Source organism: Tympanuchus pallidicinctus, unplaced genomic scaffold (genome assembly GCF_026119805.1).
Source record: "Tympanuchus pallidicinctus isolate F22 unplaced genomic scaffold, pur_lepc_1.0 scaffold3, whole genome shotgun sequence".
Classification (NCBI taxonomy): domain Eukaryota; kingdom Metazoa; phylum Chordata; class Aves; order Galliformes; family Phasianidae; genus Tympanuchus; species Tympanuchus pallidicinctus.
In genome coordinates this window covers 9,899,456-9,920,296 of record NW_026294747.1, presented here as the reverse complement: position 1 = coordinate 9,920,296, position 20,841 = coordinate 9,899,456, and the positions used below count along the sequence as shown (strand labels likewise).

General features: G+C 35.1%; 1 protein-coding gene across 2 annotated transcripts in view; it reads right to left on the bottom strand.

Moving 5' to 3' along the window:
* PDE3B (phosphodiesterase 3B) overlaps window positions 1-20,841 on the bottom strand; it is a 74,876-nt gene that overhangs the window by 8,692 nt on the left and 45,343 nt on the right. Inside the window, exons 2-9 of one of the 2 annotated variants that reach the window (XM_052696272.1) lie at window positions 10,293-10,343; window positions 9,180-9,428; window positions 7,408-7,550; window positions 4,335-4,441; window positions 2,587-2,788; window positions 2,016-2,089; window positions 1,424-1,527; window positions 524-658 (exon numbers count right to left, since the gene is read on the bottom strand). In XM_052696272.1, the coding sequence (XP_052552232.1) occupies window positions 524-658; window positions 1,424-1,527; window positions 2,016-2,089; window positions 2,587-2,788; window positions 4,335-4,441; window positions 7,408-7,550; window positions 9,180-9,428; window positions 10,293-10,343 (1,065 nt within the window). The remainder of the gene's footprint in view (window positions 1-523; window positions 659-1,423; window positions 1,528-2,015; window positions 2,090-2,586; window positions 2,789-4,334; window positions 4,442-7,407; window positions 7,551-9,179; window positions 9,429-10,292; window positions 10,344-20,841) is intronic. The other variant, XM_052696273.1, reaches the window with a different exon arrangement.

Sequence of the window (20,841 nt, the reverse complement as noted above, 5' to 3'; positions counted from 1 at the left end):
AGCACAACATTAAATTGCACCAAAGAGCTTAATAGTAAGTCAGAAAGAGATAAAAGGGAGAATGCAGAAAGCAGCACAGAAAAAAAAATCCCACTGTTTGTAGGATCAAGGGGCAAAAGACTGCCTAAAAGATCACTTCTCATCCCCCACAGGTGTAGCTCGGGCAGAAATATTTTACTGAAATAAAGAAAAAAGAAATGGTTGACAAACAAGGTAGCAATTCTGAAAGCAGGAGAATTTTTATAGGAAATGGCAAATTACTGCAAACCTATTCCAGTAACCATAAATCGAATGTAGTTTACACTGAAAACAAAATTCAGCCATTTTGGAGCAATTTCTCTATAAACAAAGCACCTTTTATGGTTTGCAATGAGATGGAGTACATGAAAAATGAAATTTCTACTTCACATCTTAGTTTTCAAATACACATTGAATGCAAAATGTCTTCACGGTTTAAATTAATATAAAGGCATAACAGCTTCAAGCACCCTCCCTATCCCTCATATAACAGAAGACAACAAACCCGGCTAAGGATCCTTCCAGACTGGTCTCCCATTTCTTGCACAAGGTCAAAAATTTGGAAATTCCAATTGTTCATTTTTTCCATCAGTGAATCATGTTCTGTTATCATCGTTTCTAATTTAGGACTCTGCACCACCTGCATAAGAGCAAGAGACTTAATCACCTCTAAAATAATAACGAAAACTAATTCGCTAACAATATTGACCAAAAAACCCTGTGAGAATCATAAACCATTCTTGAATTTATTGAATGGTGCCATATCTGTGGCTATGAGAAAATAATAAATCAGCAGTACAAAATAACACTGGACTTTTCATATATGGGGGAGGCTTCGTGAGATGGTGATAATTATTTTATCATCATCGTAATCTTTAAAGCAAACTGAGTGAGTTAATAAAACAAAGCAAAAATGCATGGCTACCAAAACGTATACTGAGCTTTGAGAATTCCTTAGCTGAACTAGCTTTAAAAAAGCGTCGTGAAGACTCAAAATATCAGTAAAGCTTAAGAAACACTTTGTCTTCTTGCACTTCCAATATACTATGTTCTGTGAACATTGATAGTTTCTGTGAAACTGCCACATACTTCATAAACTTCCAGGAAAAATACTAGTCAATTAGTATTTCAATGTACTGTCTACATTAACTCTACACAAATTAATTTTAATGAACAAAAATTCATGCAGTTCACTATCTTGTCATTTGTTAGTGACATTTATGCAACATAGAAATATATCATTAATTGTAAACTTTAATTAAAAAAAAAAAAAAGGTGATGCACCATTTCCCTTCAGACATGACTGTAATTAGGAATGCAAAAACCTCTTTACAGCATGTTGTAACTGATAAAGAAATAATCTACTGATATGTTACTTCAAGTTCTTTTGCAATTGCATACTTACAAGTGATTTATTTTGTGTTTGAGTAATTATTTCTTTCTTTTCATCTTTTGTCTCCTCTGTATGGTGGAAAGACTCTGCTGAGAGATTAGTGCTTCCAACTTCACCTTAAAGAAAATGATTAGATAATTATTATATCAACAATTTATTTGTAAATACTAATGCCTAATAATACTTTATCTCTTCATAAAAGAGATCTCTTCACAAAAGAAACAGCTTGTTTCTAAACCAATTATTTAAGAATTTAAAAACAAGAAGTTGTAAGGGAGGAAATCTATTACAAAATACATTTGAAGATACAGAAAAGGTAGCATGACTTTTTACTTGCACAAATGGTTTCACTGTTAAGTTTAGCTGAGATGGTAGACACATTTTGAAATAGTGAGCACAGGTACAACTGGGAGTCTATTATTCTTATTATGAAATAGTCAATATTTTAGATTACATCAACCACATCAAGTGAAATAAAATATATGGATAGACATTACTTTAAAATTATAGCACAATTCAATCTAGAAATAGAAAAATATGAATTAAATTGGCTTTGGAAAAAAAAAAACAAAGCACAATTATTTACATATTTTCAAAATCCCACCTGATTTTTTGTCTTTATATTCCACAAATTCTTCCTCTAGCGATGGAATAGGTTTGAGTATCTGACGTCCACAGCTTACAGAATACATGAAATATATTTAAAACATTCAGTATCTTTCTTCCTTTGCTACTGCTGTATTCTATTGAAAAATATCTGCAAATTACTGTCCCTTGGTGTACTTTCTCTATTTAGACATACAAATTTAACATGTACTTTGAAAATAATCAGCTATCACCTCCTCTGGACTCACCTACACAAATTAACAAAGTAAGGCTAATTGCTTAGAAAGTGTATAGACATACTGAATTAAGATCCCAAGCAGGAAATAATTCTCTAAATTTGTTAAATACTGTTATTCTACAGTAACTGCTGCTTTTCCTACCACTTCAGTTCAATTGCACACATGCAGCATTCTTCAGTTCCCTGGGCAATACAGTTACAAATTATTACAATATGTCTTTTTTTCCATACTAATAAACAGCAGAGATTGTTATTTTTCTATTTTTTTTTTGAAAATATAATTAGTATTTTCAGCACACTGAGTTAGTGAACATGTAACAGTTTACAGTACCTGCTACACACATAACCCACGGGTGTTTTAACTTGCTGCTGATAATCTGAAGAACTAAATGTGTGTGTTGAAGGCTTATTGATATTAATGCTTGGTTTTGTAAGAAAGTCAGCAGTATCAGGAAATTCTACAGGAGACCAGCTGCCACTGGAGACAGATCCATGAGTAGGTGAACCCACCGGACTCAGGCCAGGAGAAGCACCTTCCAAAACAAACATAACATTGGGATCAGCCTACAGTAAAACACTTCTGTTTAGAAAGACTGGAATTGAACAAGAACTTTTATAAATTGTAAAGAACGTGTAAGTAAATATACATAGATCAGCAATTTATTCCAAGTTTTGAGAGTTACTAATATTCTGCACACTCTAGGTCAGACATCTGAAGCAGTAGTCTACACAAGGTGGTACAACATCTGGCTTGTTTTTAACTTTGTTAAGCAATTGCAGAATCTTTCCTTTTCTGATTCAGAATTTTAAATTTAAATTTTCCAAAACAAATGAGCAAAAAAAAAAATTCATTATTGGTAATTGGCCTGAGGAAAATCTTTTTCCTCATTGTTTTGCGATTAAGGAAAAAAAAGGCTTGAGATGCTTTTAAAAACATAGCAAGAAAAAAAGTTGTAATCATGTCTTCGAAGCTAGTGATTAAAGAGGGCAGATGTTGGCCATTATTAATAGTGCTGTGCCTTTTCATTAGTTCTATGACAGTCCATTCAAATCTGCCTAATATTGCACTTTAAACAAACAGAAATGAAACAGAACAAAAATAAAACACAACCCTAAAGTTTGTCCATGGGTAATTAAAATTTATAAAACAAAACAACAACAAAATCAATCTTGCTTACATACATGAAATTCCCCATTCTTGTGGAAAAAACTAAGCTAAAGCTTACTTCAGGAAATCCAGGAAAGAAAGCCTGTCAAATCATACTTTGATTGCCATTATATCTGATGTGAATTTAAAACAAAATTTTGTGTTGAACCATCATATCAGTTCTCCCCTTTGCAAAAATTTACAAAAGAAGGGTTATCTATGAGTGCACAAAGTGAATTATACCATTGTAAACAAACTTTTATCAGAGAGAAAAAATTGCCCTTTGCCAAAGGCTCAAAGAGCAAAATAAGTGTGCTGTGGGTGTCCCATAGCTGAATTACTTATTCTGCAAATTGCAAAACAAAAATTTGATCGTAATTATTGTGATTACGTACTGCACATTAACAAATTACTAAAAGTGTATGCAGTAGGCACCATTTGCCCTTAAATAAGGGATGTGTATGTTATACATCTCAAACAGTATCACAGGCCACCCTGAATCAACTCACAAGCCTTAAGAGTAGAAATTAAGTTTTGGTGCTCTAAAGGACAATTTTTAAGTCCACAGTGTCTAAATAACATTGTTCTATTACAAAAAGCTGCAGTAAAAGAAAAAAATAAAGGGTTCCTTATTAAGGTATGTGAACTTTGCAGTTTTTAACAATTACCAACCAGGACAAATACAACATTTTACATATTCATAGTGTTGGACAAATATTTGAACTTTATACAAAGTTGATGTTAACTTTTTGAGTATTCTTAGAAGGAGATGAGAAAAATACATAAAGTACATTTTTAGAAGATAAAGAACACGTTGATGTAATGCTAGTGTTACATTTGCATGAAAAATAACTTCAAAAAACATTGCAATGCATGATGTGCTTACTACCTTGTGCAATTTATACAGCCTGATGGCAGGATGTCAATCTTACCTGCTCGTCTGGGACCCATATGGTGAGCCAATGTCAAAGACGATGATCTCGATTTTGGTATCGTCAACAGGTTTGCACCAAAAGACCCATTTGAATGAGATCCTTGGCTGAATTACAAAGAAACAAGGAAATCAAAACCCGAAGTCAAACTATAAGAATTTTCCTTCTTTCCTACCTTGTATTCTGCCATTATCAAATAAAATGCTTGCAAGACGTACAGACTGCTCTGATATGGTTCCACTACCATTCAAAACAAGAAAGTACTAGAAAGAATCCAACTTCAAGATCACATAGACAATGTACCACACAGAATAGTAAAAAACTTATATGCACTGTGCAAAAGCAATAGAAAATATTATGTAGTACTAAAATGGCACAGCGAGTGCATTCAGACAACTTGACACATCATTTATTTCCTAAAATTGTATTTATTTTTTTTGAACATTGTCTAGAAAGGGTCCAATATCCATCTGAGCAATTGTATTTGTTTATCAGCTAGACTTCTCTGCAGGGCACTGAACAATATTTTCATGGCCACTTATATTTTAAGGAATACTATGGAAAGCAATTGGAATTTGCTGAATCATTATGTTTTGCATAACTCCTCAAAATCCCACTGCTAAATATTACACAATGATTGTGAATTTATTTGTTAGTGATAACATCAGATACAACATTGTGTGCTTTAAAAAAGCCAGCTACATTCTAATAAGTCTAAAAGCTTTTAAAATACTGTTTACTATGCAAATGCAATCTTATGCAGCTGCAGCCTGCTTCTCAAATCAGTTTTATATAATAAATGAAATAATTAAATATCTTAAAAATAATGCTGCTTTTAACTGTCAACTCCAATAGCTGTATTGTTAACCTGATTGATAAGTTATGCCATCTGCTGTTGCAGGCCTGGAATTACACTCCTAATTTCCAATTAAACATTTCCTCCAGTAAACAAAAATGTGATGTGCAATTAAAAGCAACTGTACGCATGTAATCTCCAGTGAAAATAATTTACGTGATATAATTATTTTGTTTTAGAATGGGAAAATAGTATTTATTCAAACATCTTTAGTCTTATTTTGTCAGATTTCAAAGAAAAGTCAAACAATTATTTACCCAATCTCCTATTTATTTTTTTAATAGATAGATATAAAAAAATAAGTGAGTTAGAGAATAAAGACAGATTTATTATTTTGAAATTTAATGCTGACTTATTAGGAAAACTTTAAAAGTTGTTCAAGTTGATTCAATTTTGACAGTGAATTTTTTTGCCATTTGCAAACACTTCAGCTTTCATAACATGTACCATTCTAAAGCATATAAAATTTTTACATCAGTACTTAGCGTAGGAATACTAACAAGCAAGGTCAGTTCACCTCAAATTAGTTTAAACGACAAATCAAATCAAGAGAACAGGTCTTTAGAGTTGTTTTTGTGCACTGCCTTGATAGATGAAGAAAATTGTTCAACATTTAATCAGTTTTTAGATCAATAGGTTATAGTACCATTGTGTAATGTATTATCTTTGTGAACTCAGCTAAAATTCAGTTGAAAGCAGCCACTGTATGTAAAAAAAAAATTCTGATTTTTCATAAGCTTTTCTCCTAGCAAAATTTCTGACTTCATTCTCCCTTTTTATTATTAGCCTGTTTCTCTTCTACTGGTAGTTGGGCTCTTCTTTGGGATGAATCCTGTTATAAGACAGAAAAAAATATTGCCTTTGCTTTTGCTGAATTATTTTTCTGACAACTTAAAGAACTGGCTCATGAGCCAGAGCCAATGGGACAAAGAGCCAGGAGGAATGCAGGATTGCCTCTCTTGGCTACTTGCAGTAAATATGATCCTTTCAAATGCTGATAAGCAAATCAGCATAAACATAAAATCTTTAACCTACCATCATAATCAAGTAATGAGAATTTGTGATATGCTCTCAGCTTGATTTGAGAAACCAATAGAACTGTTGTCTATGGATGAGCTGTATAAATAGTATAATAACTAGTTAAACTTTCACTGATGTCAAATTCATCTGGACAGCCATACCTGTGAAAAGCTATTCATAACAACATAAGTATCAGCAATCATATTTTGTAAACGAACCAGAATTAAACTATATAGTTCATAAAAAATTGAAGAATGTATGTTATTTGAAGGGGAAAAAACGACTGACAATTGCCAAATTGTTTAAATGGTTCACTTTAAAATTAAATATTATCTTGATAAATAAACTTCTGGGCATGTGTATATAATCTTTCACTTACTATTAGTAATTATCAAATATCACTCTAACTCACATTTTCTTTTAAGAAGTCATGTATTTACTTTCCTTATCATCTACGCAAAAACAATTCTTAACAGGTGCAACTACACAATAAAATCTTCTTTAAAATTATTTTTAAATGATTTTAATGAGTTGCATGACAATTTCAAACATCTATTGCACTTTTCTCAAGACATTGAGCAAAATCACAACTTAAAAAGAAAACAGAATATTAACTTTATTTCTAGTTCAAAATATAATGTTGATTTTAGAAACAAGTTTGTTTTTTGATGCTTTTTTTTTTTTTTTTTTTTGCATTATACCGATGAAAAAGCTTTCTTAGTATGCCTTAATGTCTGCTTGATAAGTGTATGAATAATAAATGCTGCAATACATGCATGCAACAGTAGCTACCAAATGCGAGAATGTCACGTAATTCTTTTAATTAGGGAACAAATTTTCAGTATGTTTAAAATATGTTTCACTTTCAAATTTCAGCTGAAAGGAGGAAGTCAGTAATAACTTACAGGTTATACAATTGCAAAACAAAGTAATTTATTTTGACTAATTTTTTGGTTCCTACTAAAACCAATATTCAGTCCCAGTCGCTATGATGGTGCAAACCATTCAGCCTCAAAATGGCTTAATTTCTACTTGAGGCTAGAGTTACAGAAGTATTGCATATTATTAAGCTGTCAGAATTTGAAGACATAATTTAAGTACAAGATTCTACATTAGATACTTACACCATTACAGATATGAACATTTTTGAAAGGCAACGTTTATTATTCTACCTTTAAAATCCTGTCAGGTGCTTACCTTGACACATTATAGTCCTGATGAGTTCTCTTACTGTTACTCCGTTCCCATTTAGAAGATGGTGACTCTATAGGTGGAATACCAGAAACTCCTGAAGATCGTCTCAGCTGTGGTGTTGGCAGGCTATTCCTGCTAATTAATCCCTGTTGAATAATTTCATTATGGTTGAAATTGATGTAATTGAAATTAGATAGTAAGACTTGATTTTTTTCTTACTGTAGATAGGATATGTCACTACTGTTGTTTATGGTAAAATAAGAAGCAGAGTGTTTCATCTCCATTCTTACTGATCAAGAAAATCAAAAAGAAGTATTTAAAAATTATTTAGATTATTACAAATAGTTATGTTTTGGTGGTGGTGGTGGTTTTGTTGTTTTATTTTTCTTCTTTTGTTTGGTTGAAATTCACATGGTTCAACAATTACTCCTCAACTGCTTCCAGAAATTGAGATATTGTATTCTGCCCAAATTTAAGAAATCTGACTCCTTTCAGTCTACAATCTACTTGGTTAACTCGACCTCTGATGTGTCCTTTCAACCTGGGGAGGAAGGTACTGTTCCACATAACTGAGATAAATGGAATCAAACCTTGCTAAAAAACAACAACAACAACAACAACAAAACAATTCCAAGAAAAAAATGTCTTGAACAAAGAATTTAAAAGGAACATTTGCAGTACTAAGGTCTGCAGGATCACATATGAGGACAAGTGACCCTCAGATACTAACTTCAAAAAGTCTAGCAGAAATTATGACTTCACAATTTTAAGTTTCACCGAGAGGTCAAAGATCTTACCTCACTCACTACCATACACTTCACATAATGGAAAAGTGCTAACACAAAAAATTAGTTTCTGATCCCAAAACGTCAGACTGCTCTGAGTCCTTTATATAAGATATACTTTGACCCTGTTTGCTTTGCTGCAAAAAGCAATAGTCACAGCCAGAAAGGTGAAACTGTACAAGCAGAACAAGACCACTATCTCCAGAAACCTGCAGTGTCCCTTAACCAGCCCTACTAGGATGAGAACCAGAGTATATTCTGTCAAATTGGACAAACCGGCTACAGCAATGCTGCACTAGAGCAACAAAATATTCAGATGAGCAGGCAGTGAAGGTGTTAATTAAGCCACTTGCAGAGTGATTTGCTATGCAGAAGTTAAGCAAACAAAATCAAAGGCAGAGCTGAAGTCAGTCAAACGTGCTGGAAAAGCTACATGCGGGAAGCAGTTAGGTGGGCAGCAAGGGTATGCAGCACCTGTAAATTGTCTAACAAAAACAGAATGGACTGATGCCTTGAGATAACCTTCAAGAAAACAGAGAAAATAGCTAAAACTGTAAAGCAAGACTCAAAAATTCCTCTATGTTGGGCGTTTAGCCCAGAAAAGGCAGCAAGTTTTCTGAGCCCAGACTTTGGTCACAACACAACATTGAGCACTATGCACTGTCAGGCTTAGAAAGGACTTCTGTGTCAGAAGACTCTCTTGCAACATGGGGAGCGCAGCTGAAAATCCCTGACAGTAGAGCAGACAAGTCTAGTCCCTGAAACAAGCACACATGTCAGCATAATACTGAAAGAAGGCTCCAGCACGTGCACTGAATCTGGCTTGTGATCCAGTTTATCCGACCCCAAGCTGCTAAGCCAGCAATCTGGCCAGTTTGGGACAACCTGCCAAATGTCTGAAAATGGAAGTGACACAATGCAAGGATTCTTTTTTCTAGATATATGTATATTTGAACACACACAACAGTGACAATGAAAAAGTAATTTGACCTTGAGTGGCTTTCGATCTCCTTTTTCAGCAGGATCGTCTACTTCAGGACAGGGGAAGAAACCAGGAAATGGTGTGAATGGATTAGCCTTTGGCCTGCATGTGCCTGAGAAAGCACCAATCAAACTATTAATGCTTCGAAGGGAAGAAATCACTTGTGGTGGAAGGGATGGGTCAGTCAGGAGGTCTGTTAGCATGCTCCGAGCCTCATTTAGTACTGAAAGATCAACTCCAGTTCCACTGCCAGCATTCTAAAATAGATGGAATTGTTGCAAACTATTAACACGTCAAAACATTTAACCTTGTTATAAATTTTAAGTAAGTATCCTATCTACTGTAAAATATATATTGCAAAATATTTTTCTTTTAAAGAAAAAATATACACAGACATACTAACAAATTTTAGTAGTATTTCTCATGCATATAAGAAAAATTCTCAAAATTCAACACTAGCTACCAGTTATTTTTGCTCTTTTAAAAATAAAGATCCCATCGCAGTTCTTCTTACTTCAATTTTTTATTAATTTGTCTTAGAAGCAAAATTAGCTCTCTACATCCTCCAATAATGGCAACAGAAACTTTGGTGACCAAGCTGTTTAAGATTCTTGCAGAGGTAAAATTTCCACCGCATCTCTATCAGTGTTGTTTCTATTTATAATGAAACAAATCCTAAAAATTGTCTCAGAAACATCATTAGTGTCATTTGTTTTTATTTGGCACAGCTCCCTGAACAGGAGCAGGAATAGCTAATTAGATGCCAGCATTAACACAAGAGAGAGTGAGAAACAAACATTCAGGAAAAGAAGGTCGGATCCTGGTAGGTCTGAGTTTTCTAACATATGTGGGGAATCACTCCCTAATCTTATGCTAATGAACATTTAAAGGACAATCAGTCAATCAATAAGCAAGCAAAACTGCTCCCATCTTAACTGGGTTTGATACTGCTCTCCTGTACACCGCAGGAAGCAGAGCCCTGTCAACTTCCTCTGACTGCTACATATCAATCACTGCTATGTAGATAGAATAAACTAGAGTATTAGAACAACATAGGTAACTAAAACTTCTGTACTCAGTCAAATTTCATCAGAGAATAATTAGATTCACAACACACTGACCTGGTAGTAAGGCTTGTACCACTGCTTCAAATCCCAATCCCAAAGTATCATCTGTAATAAAGAAGAGTAACAGTTGATACGTTAATGCTTAAAAACAAAAACAGAATAAATATTGATTATGTGGTACTTTTTTTTTTTTCCAAATGAAATTGGGACTATTTTCTCTGTTAATGCTACAACAGCTAAAATCCTTAAGAAATGTCTGAATAAATTCCTATACAACACAGATTTTTTGCCGAAGGACAAAACTATATGGATTTACTTCAATATTTCTAGGTTTTTGATAAAACATGAAGATCTAAGATAAAGCATCTAAGTCTATTCATCTAGACTTGTAAAAGTCAATCTATTCTAAAATCCAATATATTTTATAAATACAGTTATCACAAGAACAAGTACCAAGACTAAACTCAGGAAACGAAAAAATATACAGGTTTTTTTTCCTCAAACTATGAAATAAATACATCCCCATCCTTCAGGGTATGGGCTGTTCTAGGCTTGGCAAATCTCATAATGGAACTTCCTGCATGAACAGTAGAGCACAGAGCAAAAAAAAAAATTAAGGCAAATCTCAATGTCAAAGTAAATTTACAGCTAAATCTAATAAAATAAATTGCTGCGATTAACTCAAAACTGAAAAACGCAAGTTACTGGATATGTTTTGTATTGGGTAATTTACAAATTCATATCATTTGTAGAATATTTAAAAGAGCTTGTGAACAAAAAGTTAGGAAAAAAGGAAAAAGTTTTCTTTAAATTAAAACTTATTACTGCATTAACATCCAATAAAGATCAATGGGGAGGGGAAAAAAAACACACAAGAATTTGTCAAGAAAATATTCAAAAAGAAGCCACTGAAAGATTTCAAGTAGTTTTGCATACACAGAATTATGGTTGGGTAAAGCACTGTGGGACCGATCCTACTGTTCTCATTTATACTCTTTTATTATTTCAAATCTAGAATCATTATGCAGTTTGTTAACACACATGAGCAAGGAATAGGAATTTGCAATAGCTGATAGATGGCAACTAGGAATTCAGCAGTGGGATGCATATTTAGACAAGATTTCCTAAATAAATTTTATATTTCATATATATATATATATATATATATATACACAGACACATACATAAAATATTTATCATAATCTAGCAAGAAAACTGCCTGTCCAAAATTTGGACTCAGCTGACCAACTAGAGTCAATCGTGAGAGTCTACATTCTTCTGAATCGTACTCTGATCATAAGTTATTTCTGTTGTAGATGAAAATTACAAAATACTGCAGATGAATCATTATTTGGGAATATTTTATTCATTTCTGCTGAAGAAGAGTCAGACAGAATCCTGAAGGTAAGGAAGCTGAGGTATTGTGGCACAGATACAGGATGAAAGCCATCTGTGCCACCTTGTCCACATACTCTCCCAGAACCATGTCTCATTACTGAGACTTAGTATTGGCTCATTTTTATATGCTTTTTCTCCAACACTAAGATGTTCAAGTAAATACAAAAAATATACTGATAACACACTGATATTAGAGCAACAGCCATGTCTTGGCAATGCCCTACATATACTTTCCAAACTGACATGCAAACCGATCAAATGACCACCCTGAATGACACTGGCTTTTTCTAAACTGATTCATACGTGTGTTCTGAGTCCTATTTTCAAAATAACAATTGCTAATCTTCTGGTAGAAATCAAATACATTGCATCAATCTTGTCCACCATTCAGAACTTTGGTAGTAGCTCCGTGAAAAGAAATGTCCATCATATGCATCCAGCATCACTAGTCACATTAAATCACAACAGGCAACCTAAAACTGTAGGGTTTGGAGATTATTGTATTTCCCTACTCTGTAAATATAATGAAATACAGGATGTGTGATAACAATGCCTAAAAGTCAAATTCATGTAATTGATTGATTTGCTTACTTTGGAAATGTAAATAAAATCATTATTTTTCTATTTGGTTTTATCTAATAAAACTGCATGGATTTCACGGCTCATGGCAGTCTATACCAGCTGTATTAATATTTCATTCTCTTAAAAATCTGATAGAGAATACAGCTTAGAACTTCCCTTTCTTCCCAGAGCCATTCAAACAGAAACATTTTTGTGAGCTCTGTGTAGAAAGCACTGTACTATCATCAGTTGTTTAAAAAAAAAAAAGGCTCCTCAATACCTCAGGTTAAAAACAATATCTGTATTTTAAAAAGCACTCGCTTGCAGGAGGAGCGTTTTGTTACGTTCTGCTTGAACATGATTATGAATCTACCAGCCAAGTAGCTTCACTAAACCCACCAAAACCACAAAAGAACGTCAGCAACACAATCTGAAGATACTATCAGCTTCAAGTACGTCAACAGCGCTCACTGAATTTTTCAGTGAGCAAAAAATAAAAACAACATACAAGGAATGCAATTCAGATGTCTGTTATGTTCCAAAAGTGTTCAGTTTTTCTGACTTCTTAACAGCCACTAAACTACCACGGTACAGCAAGATTCTAATTATTCTCTGATAAATTAGTTTGTGTGCACAACAAAAGTGGCACTCACAAACAAAGACAACTTCTTTTTTCCCTTTCTTCCACCTATAGTTACAGAGCACAAATAGGTACCAGTGCCCTCGCCTCCTCGCCTGCAGTCCTGGAAGTTTTTCTGCTTATTTTTATAGGTGAGAGCTATGTTTGAATTTGTTCCTCCAAGACTAACAGTTCTTTCCTGGGGCAAACACAATGTTCCACGCTGGCGGTTGCCCCGCAGAAGGTGTAGAAAGCACCAGTGAAGAAATGCAGGCTGCACAGCAGCAGTACTCAGGCAAGGGCAACACCTACAGTCTCCTCTTTCTTGTTATCTTCACACAGACACTATTTTGCACCACGTTTAAAGTTAAACTGACATCCACTTGCTCTGATAACTGAAGATGGCTAACTGCTTAAGCATGTGCATAGGCTGAGAACAGCCATATTACATGAAGTAAGACTGACCCAAAAATGAGGAGATTAACGGTTTGAGGTTTTTAAAATAAATCTAGCTACCGCAGCCTCATTAATCAAATCCTTTCTAAAAACCTCACCACAGAAGATGACTCTTAGCCTGTCAGTGATGAGCAGTGCAATAGTGGCAAACACCATCTAGCTATATTCATGCATCTTATAGCACCAGAACATGTCTGTTCTGGTAAAGGTACCAAACCTTTAACTGCAGATGTTTTTACTAACACAACAGTGCTAGTAGTCTTCTGTGTGTGTACACAAATGTGCACACAAATAAGTACACACACTCATACATCAGCTGTCCTGGTAAGCTCTGGAGGACAGATCGATGGGACTAAAATTTCAAAGACTTCCTTTCTGCTTTAGCACCATCATAGTAGAGTAAACCTCAAAGTCTGAGAAGCATAAACTGTTCATTGCTACCACTAAATCTTGTGCCCTATACCCACCCAGTGCACACAAGGAACAACAATGCATGCTGTTCACACAAAACCTACTTCCAGTGCAAATCATGGTTTGATATTTTAAATGGGATGGCAACATTTCATACACAATTTCACTTAAATGAAAAGCTTCACAGCTCGGATTCATGATTGAAGATTTTCTATTTTCATTTAAACCAGAAGATTCAAGCTTTGCCACTGATTTCAATTTTCTCAGCAAAGGACCTAACATAGTTTTGAAGCAACAGAACACAGGTTCATCTGTGTGTTACCAACAGGTTATTAGTATTTGTTTTTGTTCACTATACATCATCATTAATTAAAAGCCTAATCTCAAGAGAGAAGACAGGTGTATTGTTTTACCACAGCTCCCAGGCTACCATCATGCATGTTAACTGTAAAACTTCCATCTGGCACATTCTGAAGTAATTAAAATAACTTGATTAAAACTGTAGGCACAATCTCTTCCACTATGCACAGTGAAAAACTGCAGTTGCCCACACGGTTAATACTTTTCCTTGGTAAATATAACACGCTAGAATTCTGTTCTACCCAAATCCTCTACCAAATCTACCCAATCCAAGTTAATAATGAAAGGGAATTATCATCTTATCTTAGATGCTGAAAATAGGCCACAAGGTGGCACTCACATCCAGAAAGCTTCCCCCTCCCAAAAACTTGGAGAGAAAGGAACAGAAACTAGTAGTGTTTGTCCTCTGCAGAACTGAAGTGGTTTTAGGGACAAAGGGGGGAGGAGGGCAGCTTTAAAGGTTATCATAGCTGACAAATCTTGCTTCTTCACAAACACTTCTCTGCTTTAGGAAGAATCTACTCTTTCCCATTCTAGTCAGAAACTACTTACCGGCTACACTTACTGTCTCACTACGTAGCACAGTCAGTTCAATTAGCTTAAGGCCGACCACTGACACTGCATTTCGAAATAGTAAAAATGCAGTATCTCTGGAATTATTATTTTTGAGAATTTGGTAGTCAAAATTTTAATTAATTACTGTGGATTGTCAACGAAAGTTAGAAAGAATTGCACTAATCTTTGAGCAGAATGAAAGTAAAAGGGAAACGGTCTATTTTAACTTAATGTGAACAGGTCTTCCAATACGTCTCAGGCAGAGCCTCAGCAATTTTTGATTTTGCAACCATCGGACCTGTTGCAGAAAGATCCATACTCTGAAATACTCAGATTTTGTAACCCACTTGCATGTAACATTCTTCTGTATTGCCTCTAACAAGAAACACCTGAAGAAGAACTTGAGTCACAGACGTTCTGATCACATACTTAAGCTTCTGAGCATCGATTTGCAGTGCCAGCACTACAGAAGCCACACCACTGGATGCTAATAAGATTGCTGTGATAATGCCGACGAACTTCGGGTGAGGTGATATAAAAATTATGGCTTTCCACTCCCCGTGAGCTCACACACCAGATTACCAGTCAGCCTAGAGAATGAGTTCTCATCTCAGCCTGACTACTCCTAGAGACTCTCAGTTCATCCAAAGAGCAATGATCACCCAGCCTTGTTTTCATATAACTGCTTGTCAGGCTGAGTGGGGTTTTGAAGGAAAGTTACTACTACAATGAAACGGTTACAAACAAACAGCAATGAAAAAAGGTACAAATGTACAACAGCACTACATGTTCATTAACAGTTGGGGTCTGTATTGTGCTTAAATATAATAATTGAAATCTATGTCATCTGTATAATAAGTTTCAATACAGTTAAAATGAGATGAAGCAGCATACAAACATGCTTTATGTACAAGTGGCTGTATTTGGATTTGGGCACCATCAGCTGAGATGATGGATTTAGCTCAAACTGAAACATGCCACTCAAGTTAAGCTATGAGGAAATAATTTATCACTTTCATCACTTTTATCACTTTTTTATGTCCTTTATCCCAAGGAGGAAATTTTTATCACTGGAAATGAAGTTAAAAAGCTAAAAAATAACTGTTAGTTCTTAACAACAGAGTAACTACTTAGAAGAAGTAATTGATACATTCATATCTATGGATATTTAGTTGCATCTAAGGAAACCTTAAGTATATATCACTTACTGGAAAGGCAGCAAAATGGTCATTGTGCATCAGGAATTACCCTTTGTTTATACTCCTGAGGAATGCCTTACAACTTGAACCAAAGAATTTTCTAACACTGTTTGTAATCCATCAGTTTCTGGGGACAGTTAGGGCTAGAGAGAGAGGAAGAGGGATGGGAAATAAGTGAGCAGAACAGAAAAAGCCCTGACTGCTGAACAGCAGCCTAAGAATTATCAAAACTTAAGTATAGCCCTTTGGCAAAGCACAAGTTCTTAGCAACACCAGACACATCTGTTAAAAAATGTACACAAAGTAACAGCTGTAAAGGTCTTTCCTAATACAATTTACAGCACACCCGGCCACAGGAACAAGCAATGTTAATTTTACAAAGAAAAAGTAAGGAAAAAATATCTTTTTTAAAAAAAACAAAAACAAAAACCTCTAATGGATTGCAGTCTAAATAAACTAGAAGCAGATGAAAAGTAGGAGAACATAATCAATAAAAAATGGCAGTTTGTGGATTGCTTATTAAATGATTTTTCTATATAGAAAGTTATTTTTCCCATCAGGGTGCAGCCAGTATTTGCAGCACATGAGCAGACATGCATTTCAGAAGAGTTGAGGATGCAAAACATGGACTTTTTTTGGATCTTCCTTGCATGAGAGCCACAGTGCCATTTGGCTAAAATCATACTGGATGAGGAATATTTTAGACTTCCAGAACTTTAAGCACAATAAATGCCTGTGAGTTTTACTTTTCTTTACTTTTCTCAACTTCGGACAATTGAAATGCTGAACTGTAAAATCCACACATGTCCAGCCATAGTGTTAAGATTTGTAACATTGCTGTTTGATTGCCTAAACCCAGGAAGTTACCTAGGAAGTTGCAGTTTCAGTGATGTCTTGGCATGCCTTCTAATGCTCATTAGGAAAAGAAAACTTGCCCAACGTGATACCACTCGTTTACATTCCATGCTCTGAATATGTCAGCAGGGACAAAGCGAATAGTAAAATGACTTCTGACCAAGTCTTTCATTGATCAAACACAAGATTTCGAGTTGCTAGTAGCATCTAGTTGACACCACCAGGCATCAGCTCCATAAGCATTTCCATAGCATAGCACCATAGCAACTTGATTCAGAAATCAACTCTGTAAAAAATCACTTCATTCAAAAGTAAAATTTATATGATACTTAAGGTATGATGATATTTCAATACCCACTAACCTTCCCATGAAAATAAAAGGCACAGGGTATAAGTAGGATATTTTTGCAATCCTGACACTTGTAAATTCTTGTCTCTATATGATTTATTTATCCAAGGCTGTAAAATATCTAACAGACTGTGAAGTACGGAGATAGCCACAGTCTTTGAAGAAAAACTGAATGTGCTTTCCTAGTTCTGAGCTCTGGATATGTGTACTGATGGGACAAGGTCATGCCTCCATCCTAACTAAGCTAAAGTCTTTCAAAGAATTATTTTCAATTTTGTAAGGAACCCAATATATATTTTCACTGCAAAGAGTCTTGATCCTACTTAATTAGTTTATTAAACTCCCATTTGCTACATCAAGTACTACGTGCAATGGATTGGCCTGGGCAGATAAGAACAACATGGGAACATGCAGATTCTGCCTACTAACATGCTTTTACTACTCTCCAAGATACCAGGTACGAAATGCTCCTTTGCAACGCTACAGTTTCAAGTAAGTCTTCAGCAGGCTCATTCAAACTGTTAATGATAATGCTTGCAGGTGCATGAAAAAACACTTTTTTGACTGGCTGATTTGGGTTTTTTTCCCCTCCTTTTGTTTTCTTTTTATTTTTAAACAAGATGGTACTTCTGCTTTTCTAACCAGGAGTATCAGCAGGTCAGCCTCCACTTTGCCTGCTATAGAAAGTTTACACTTCTCTTTTTTCTTTCTCCCTTATATTTGCTCAGATCTTCCTTTCAATATTTTCAAACATTTCAAAAAGCTTTAAAAGGTGTTTTGCCTATTAAGAGAAAGTTTTTTGTGCGTGTATGGGGTTTTTTTCCCCCTCTTTATGTAGCTAAAGAAAAAAAAAAAACAACAAAAAAAAAAACTGGCTAAAACCACACTTATGTCATTTCCTGTTCCTTCTAGGTTTTGTCAGACTTGCACGTCAGAGTAAAGGCCAACCAGTAATTTATGGCAACAGGAGGAGGGAGGGCAGAGGAAAAAAAGCCTGCTATGTGCAGATCCTTTAATTGCCAGTTACAAGCATTTTCCTTTGGAGCATGTGGTTCTAATCAGCATCAAAGAGAAGAAATAGTGCCAGGTGGATTACAGCTCTGATCCAGTAGTTGCTCCGGTGTTCTGGCATTCTGTGCTCCTCTCACTGTCATGCAAAACCTAAAGCCATTATGAAAGTTGTGTTTATTTTGTGAAAAGCAAAATCTAGATATTGTTCCCAAAACGTCCTTTTCATGTCTGCCTATTATGTTAAAATGATGCACAGTAAAATCTAAAGCCTTTAGTGGTGTATTGACGCGCTGCTGCTTTATGTGCTGGAACAGATCAAGACAGCAACTTCAAATTTCATCTTTCTGCAACAGATGAATGTGCACAAATCTAACATTGAAGCATTTTACTGTATGTGTAAAAACATTTATTAGAGATGAACTGATTTCCTCTGTTACCTTCGCTTTTTTTTGATCATGTGTTTTTCCACCTATTACCCTAGGGATGTATGAATGGAACTCTGATCTGTTTCTTGGCAGGAAACAGCAAGAAATTATTTCATATGGCCACTACTTGAGGACGCTGGTGGTGTTTCTTAAGCAGTTACTGAATTTTTCACAAGGATGTTTTATCAAAACTCTATGTTTGAAAACCTCATAAAAACACATTTCTCTATTCCCCCCAGCTCCCCCTCTAAAACAAGCAGCATAAAATTAAGCTGTACAATTCTTATATGCAACTTCTCAGGGCAACCTGTTCCAGTGTCTAATTATAGATTATGCAAAGTTCCCTTTCATTTCTGATCTGTCAACCTGCTTCATTTAATGCCCCCAGATTCCTATAGTAAGGAAGCAAACAATCAGCACTGCATTCAGGCAGACAACTCACTGAAAGACCTGTTTTTGCAAACTATGATAGTTCTTGTCCAGCTAAACTTTGTGAAGCTGTATTTTCAATACTCCCAAGCTACTACAGAGACACAGCATCCTCTGCATAAAAAGCAAAGGAAAAAAAAAAATAGACCCCAAACTTTCAATTGACTGAACATCACCATATATGCCATATATGTGTGTGCACACATAAAATGATGTTGTGTGTACAGACCTATCCATAGTGCTGTGTGTATATATTTGTGCTACACACATATGTCTTAAAATACTTTTTATTTCAAACAGAATTGCCACCAATTACAAGCTTTACACAAATCAGTGACATTACCTTTCAATAACTCATTCAGTCAAGGAAGATGATGACTTAATAAGTCAGAAGAAAACAGTCAAGAAGCCAGAGAAGATACTACACCATAAAATCATATCCACACACACATCGGTGTAAGTGCTGAGGTTGGAAGTTACATATGGGGACTGAATTAACAGAATTCTCTGTTACTGAAGCTAAAGAATTAAAAGTAATAGTTCTAAAACAGATGAGAAATTGCAATTATCAGCTTGATTACAAGAATAGTTGGGTCAGTAAATGTTAAATTAGCATTTAAAATATACTTTAATGGACAAGTTTCTGGTTGCAGTGCCAGGAAGTGTGAGATCTCTTGGAAAAAATATGGAAATTCTGAACAAGGTAATAGAGATTGCTGACAGAAGCAGAGAAAAAGGAGGGAATGCAAATTGCAACATTTCATAAAAAGTGCCATTTTATTTCTCTGTACTGAATTCATGCTAAGTAGGACTTGAGTTGACCTCCCCGCCTAAGAGGACGGAGGAAGACATCATTATTTTAAAGCGTTAGAAAAAGACTAACTCAAATAAAGCTCCCTTGTGAGATCCACTACATCCCTCAAACGTTGAGCCCCGCACACAAAATTTTTTGTGCCACACTCATTTTGCAAGTGCAACACTAAGAAAGAAATGTCAGTGCAATGGGAGGGCGATGTGCCAAATTCCGCCTTGCCTCGCGGTAAACCCCTGGTGACTTTTATAAGAGAAACTGATAAGCCTGCCCCCTTCCTGCCCCCCAAAAAACCAAACACTTGAAATGTAGTGAAATGAGTTGATCTTAAAAATACCCAGTTAACAAAAAACTCATTTTTCATTTCGGTAGTGTGACTCAGATGGAGAAAATAATAAGAAAGAAGGAAGTCAAGATAGGTCAAGTGTCTTCCAGTGATTGTACAATAAGAAGAGTTATCCAGCCTATTCTGCACAAACAGAAAAGTATGAGGACATTCTTTTAAACTGCAAACACTTAGGAAAATCATCAGAACTGTAAAAAATCACGTAAAAACCTATGAAGTACAAATTTTACAGTAAGAACATCTGCCATTTGGGACAAGTATTATTTATAATACACTTGCAGCACAGCATACCCAATAAATCCACCAAACATTACAAATGCATGCTAAGTAACTTTTCCCTGGGGAATACCAATAATTCTTCCATTTCTCTTCTTCTACAGCTTTTTGTGTATTTGCTATGAAGTCTCATTCGGACTAAATTTCTCAAAGTAGCCATTAGTAACAGGAACCACCAACAAGAACCTACACTGATCTGTGACCACCTCTATCCCCTTTTCAACAAATTCATCTCTCGATTAGAATTCACCTCTCCTAGAATTTCATGTTATGAGGCTTTTTCCTTAAAGCAGAAATGTTGAATTTTAAACTAACACTAACCACAGAAAAACTATGGGATGTCAAGGTTCCCAGCACTATCTGACTAGAAAAATGCTGTCTTAATAAGGTGTAAAGAAAAGCTTTTACAGAAGTATACATGTCAGAGCATTGTAAATGGCTATTCCATTAAATAAATAAAAGCACCCTCATGATCTTTATGAAAAAGACAAATAGTTGTATAGTTATTCATTTCTTTTAAAACCTGGAAGCTATCCAACTTA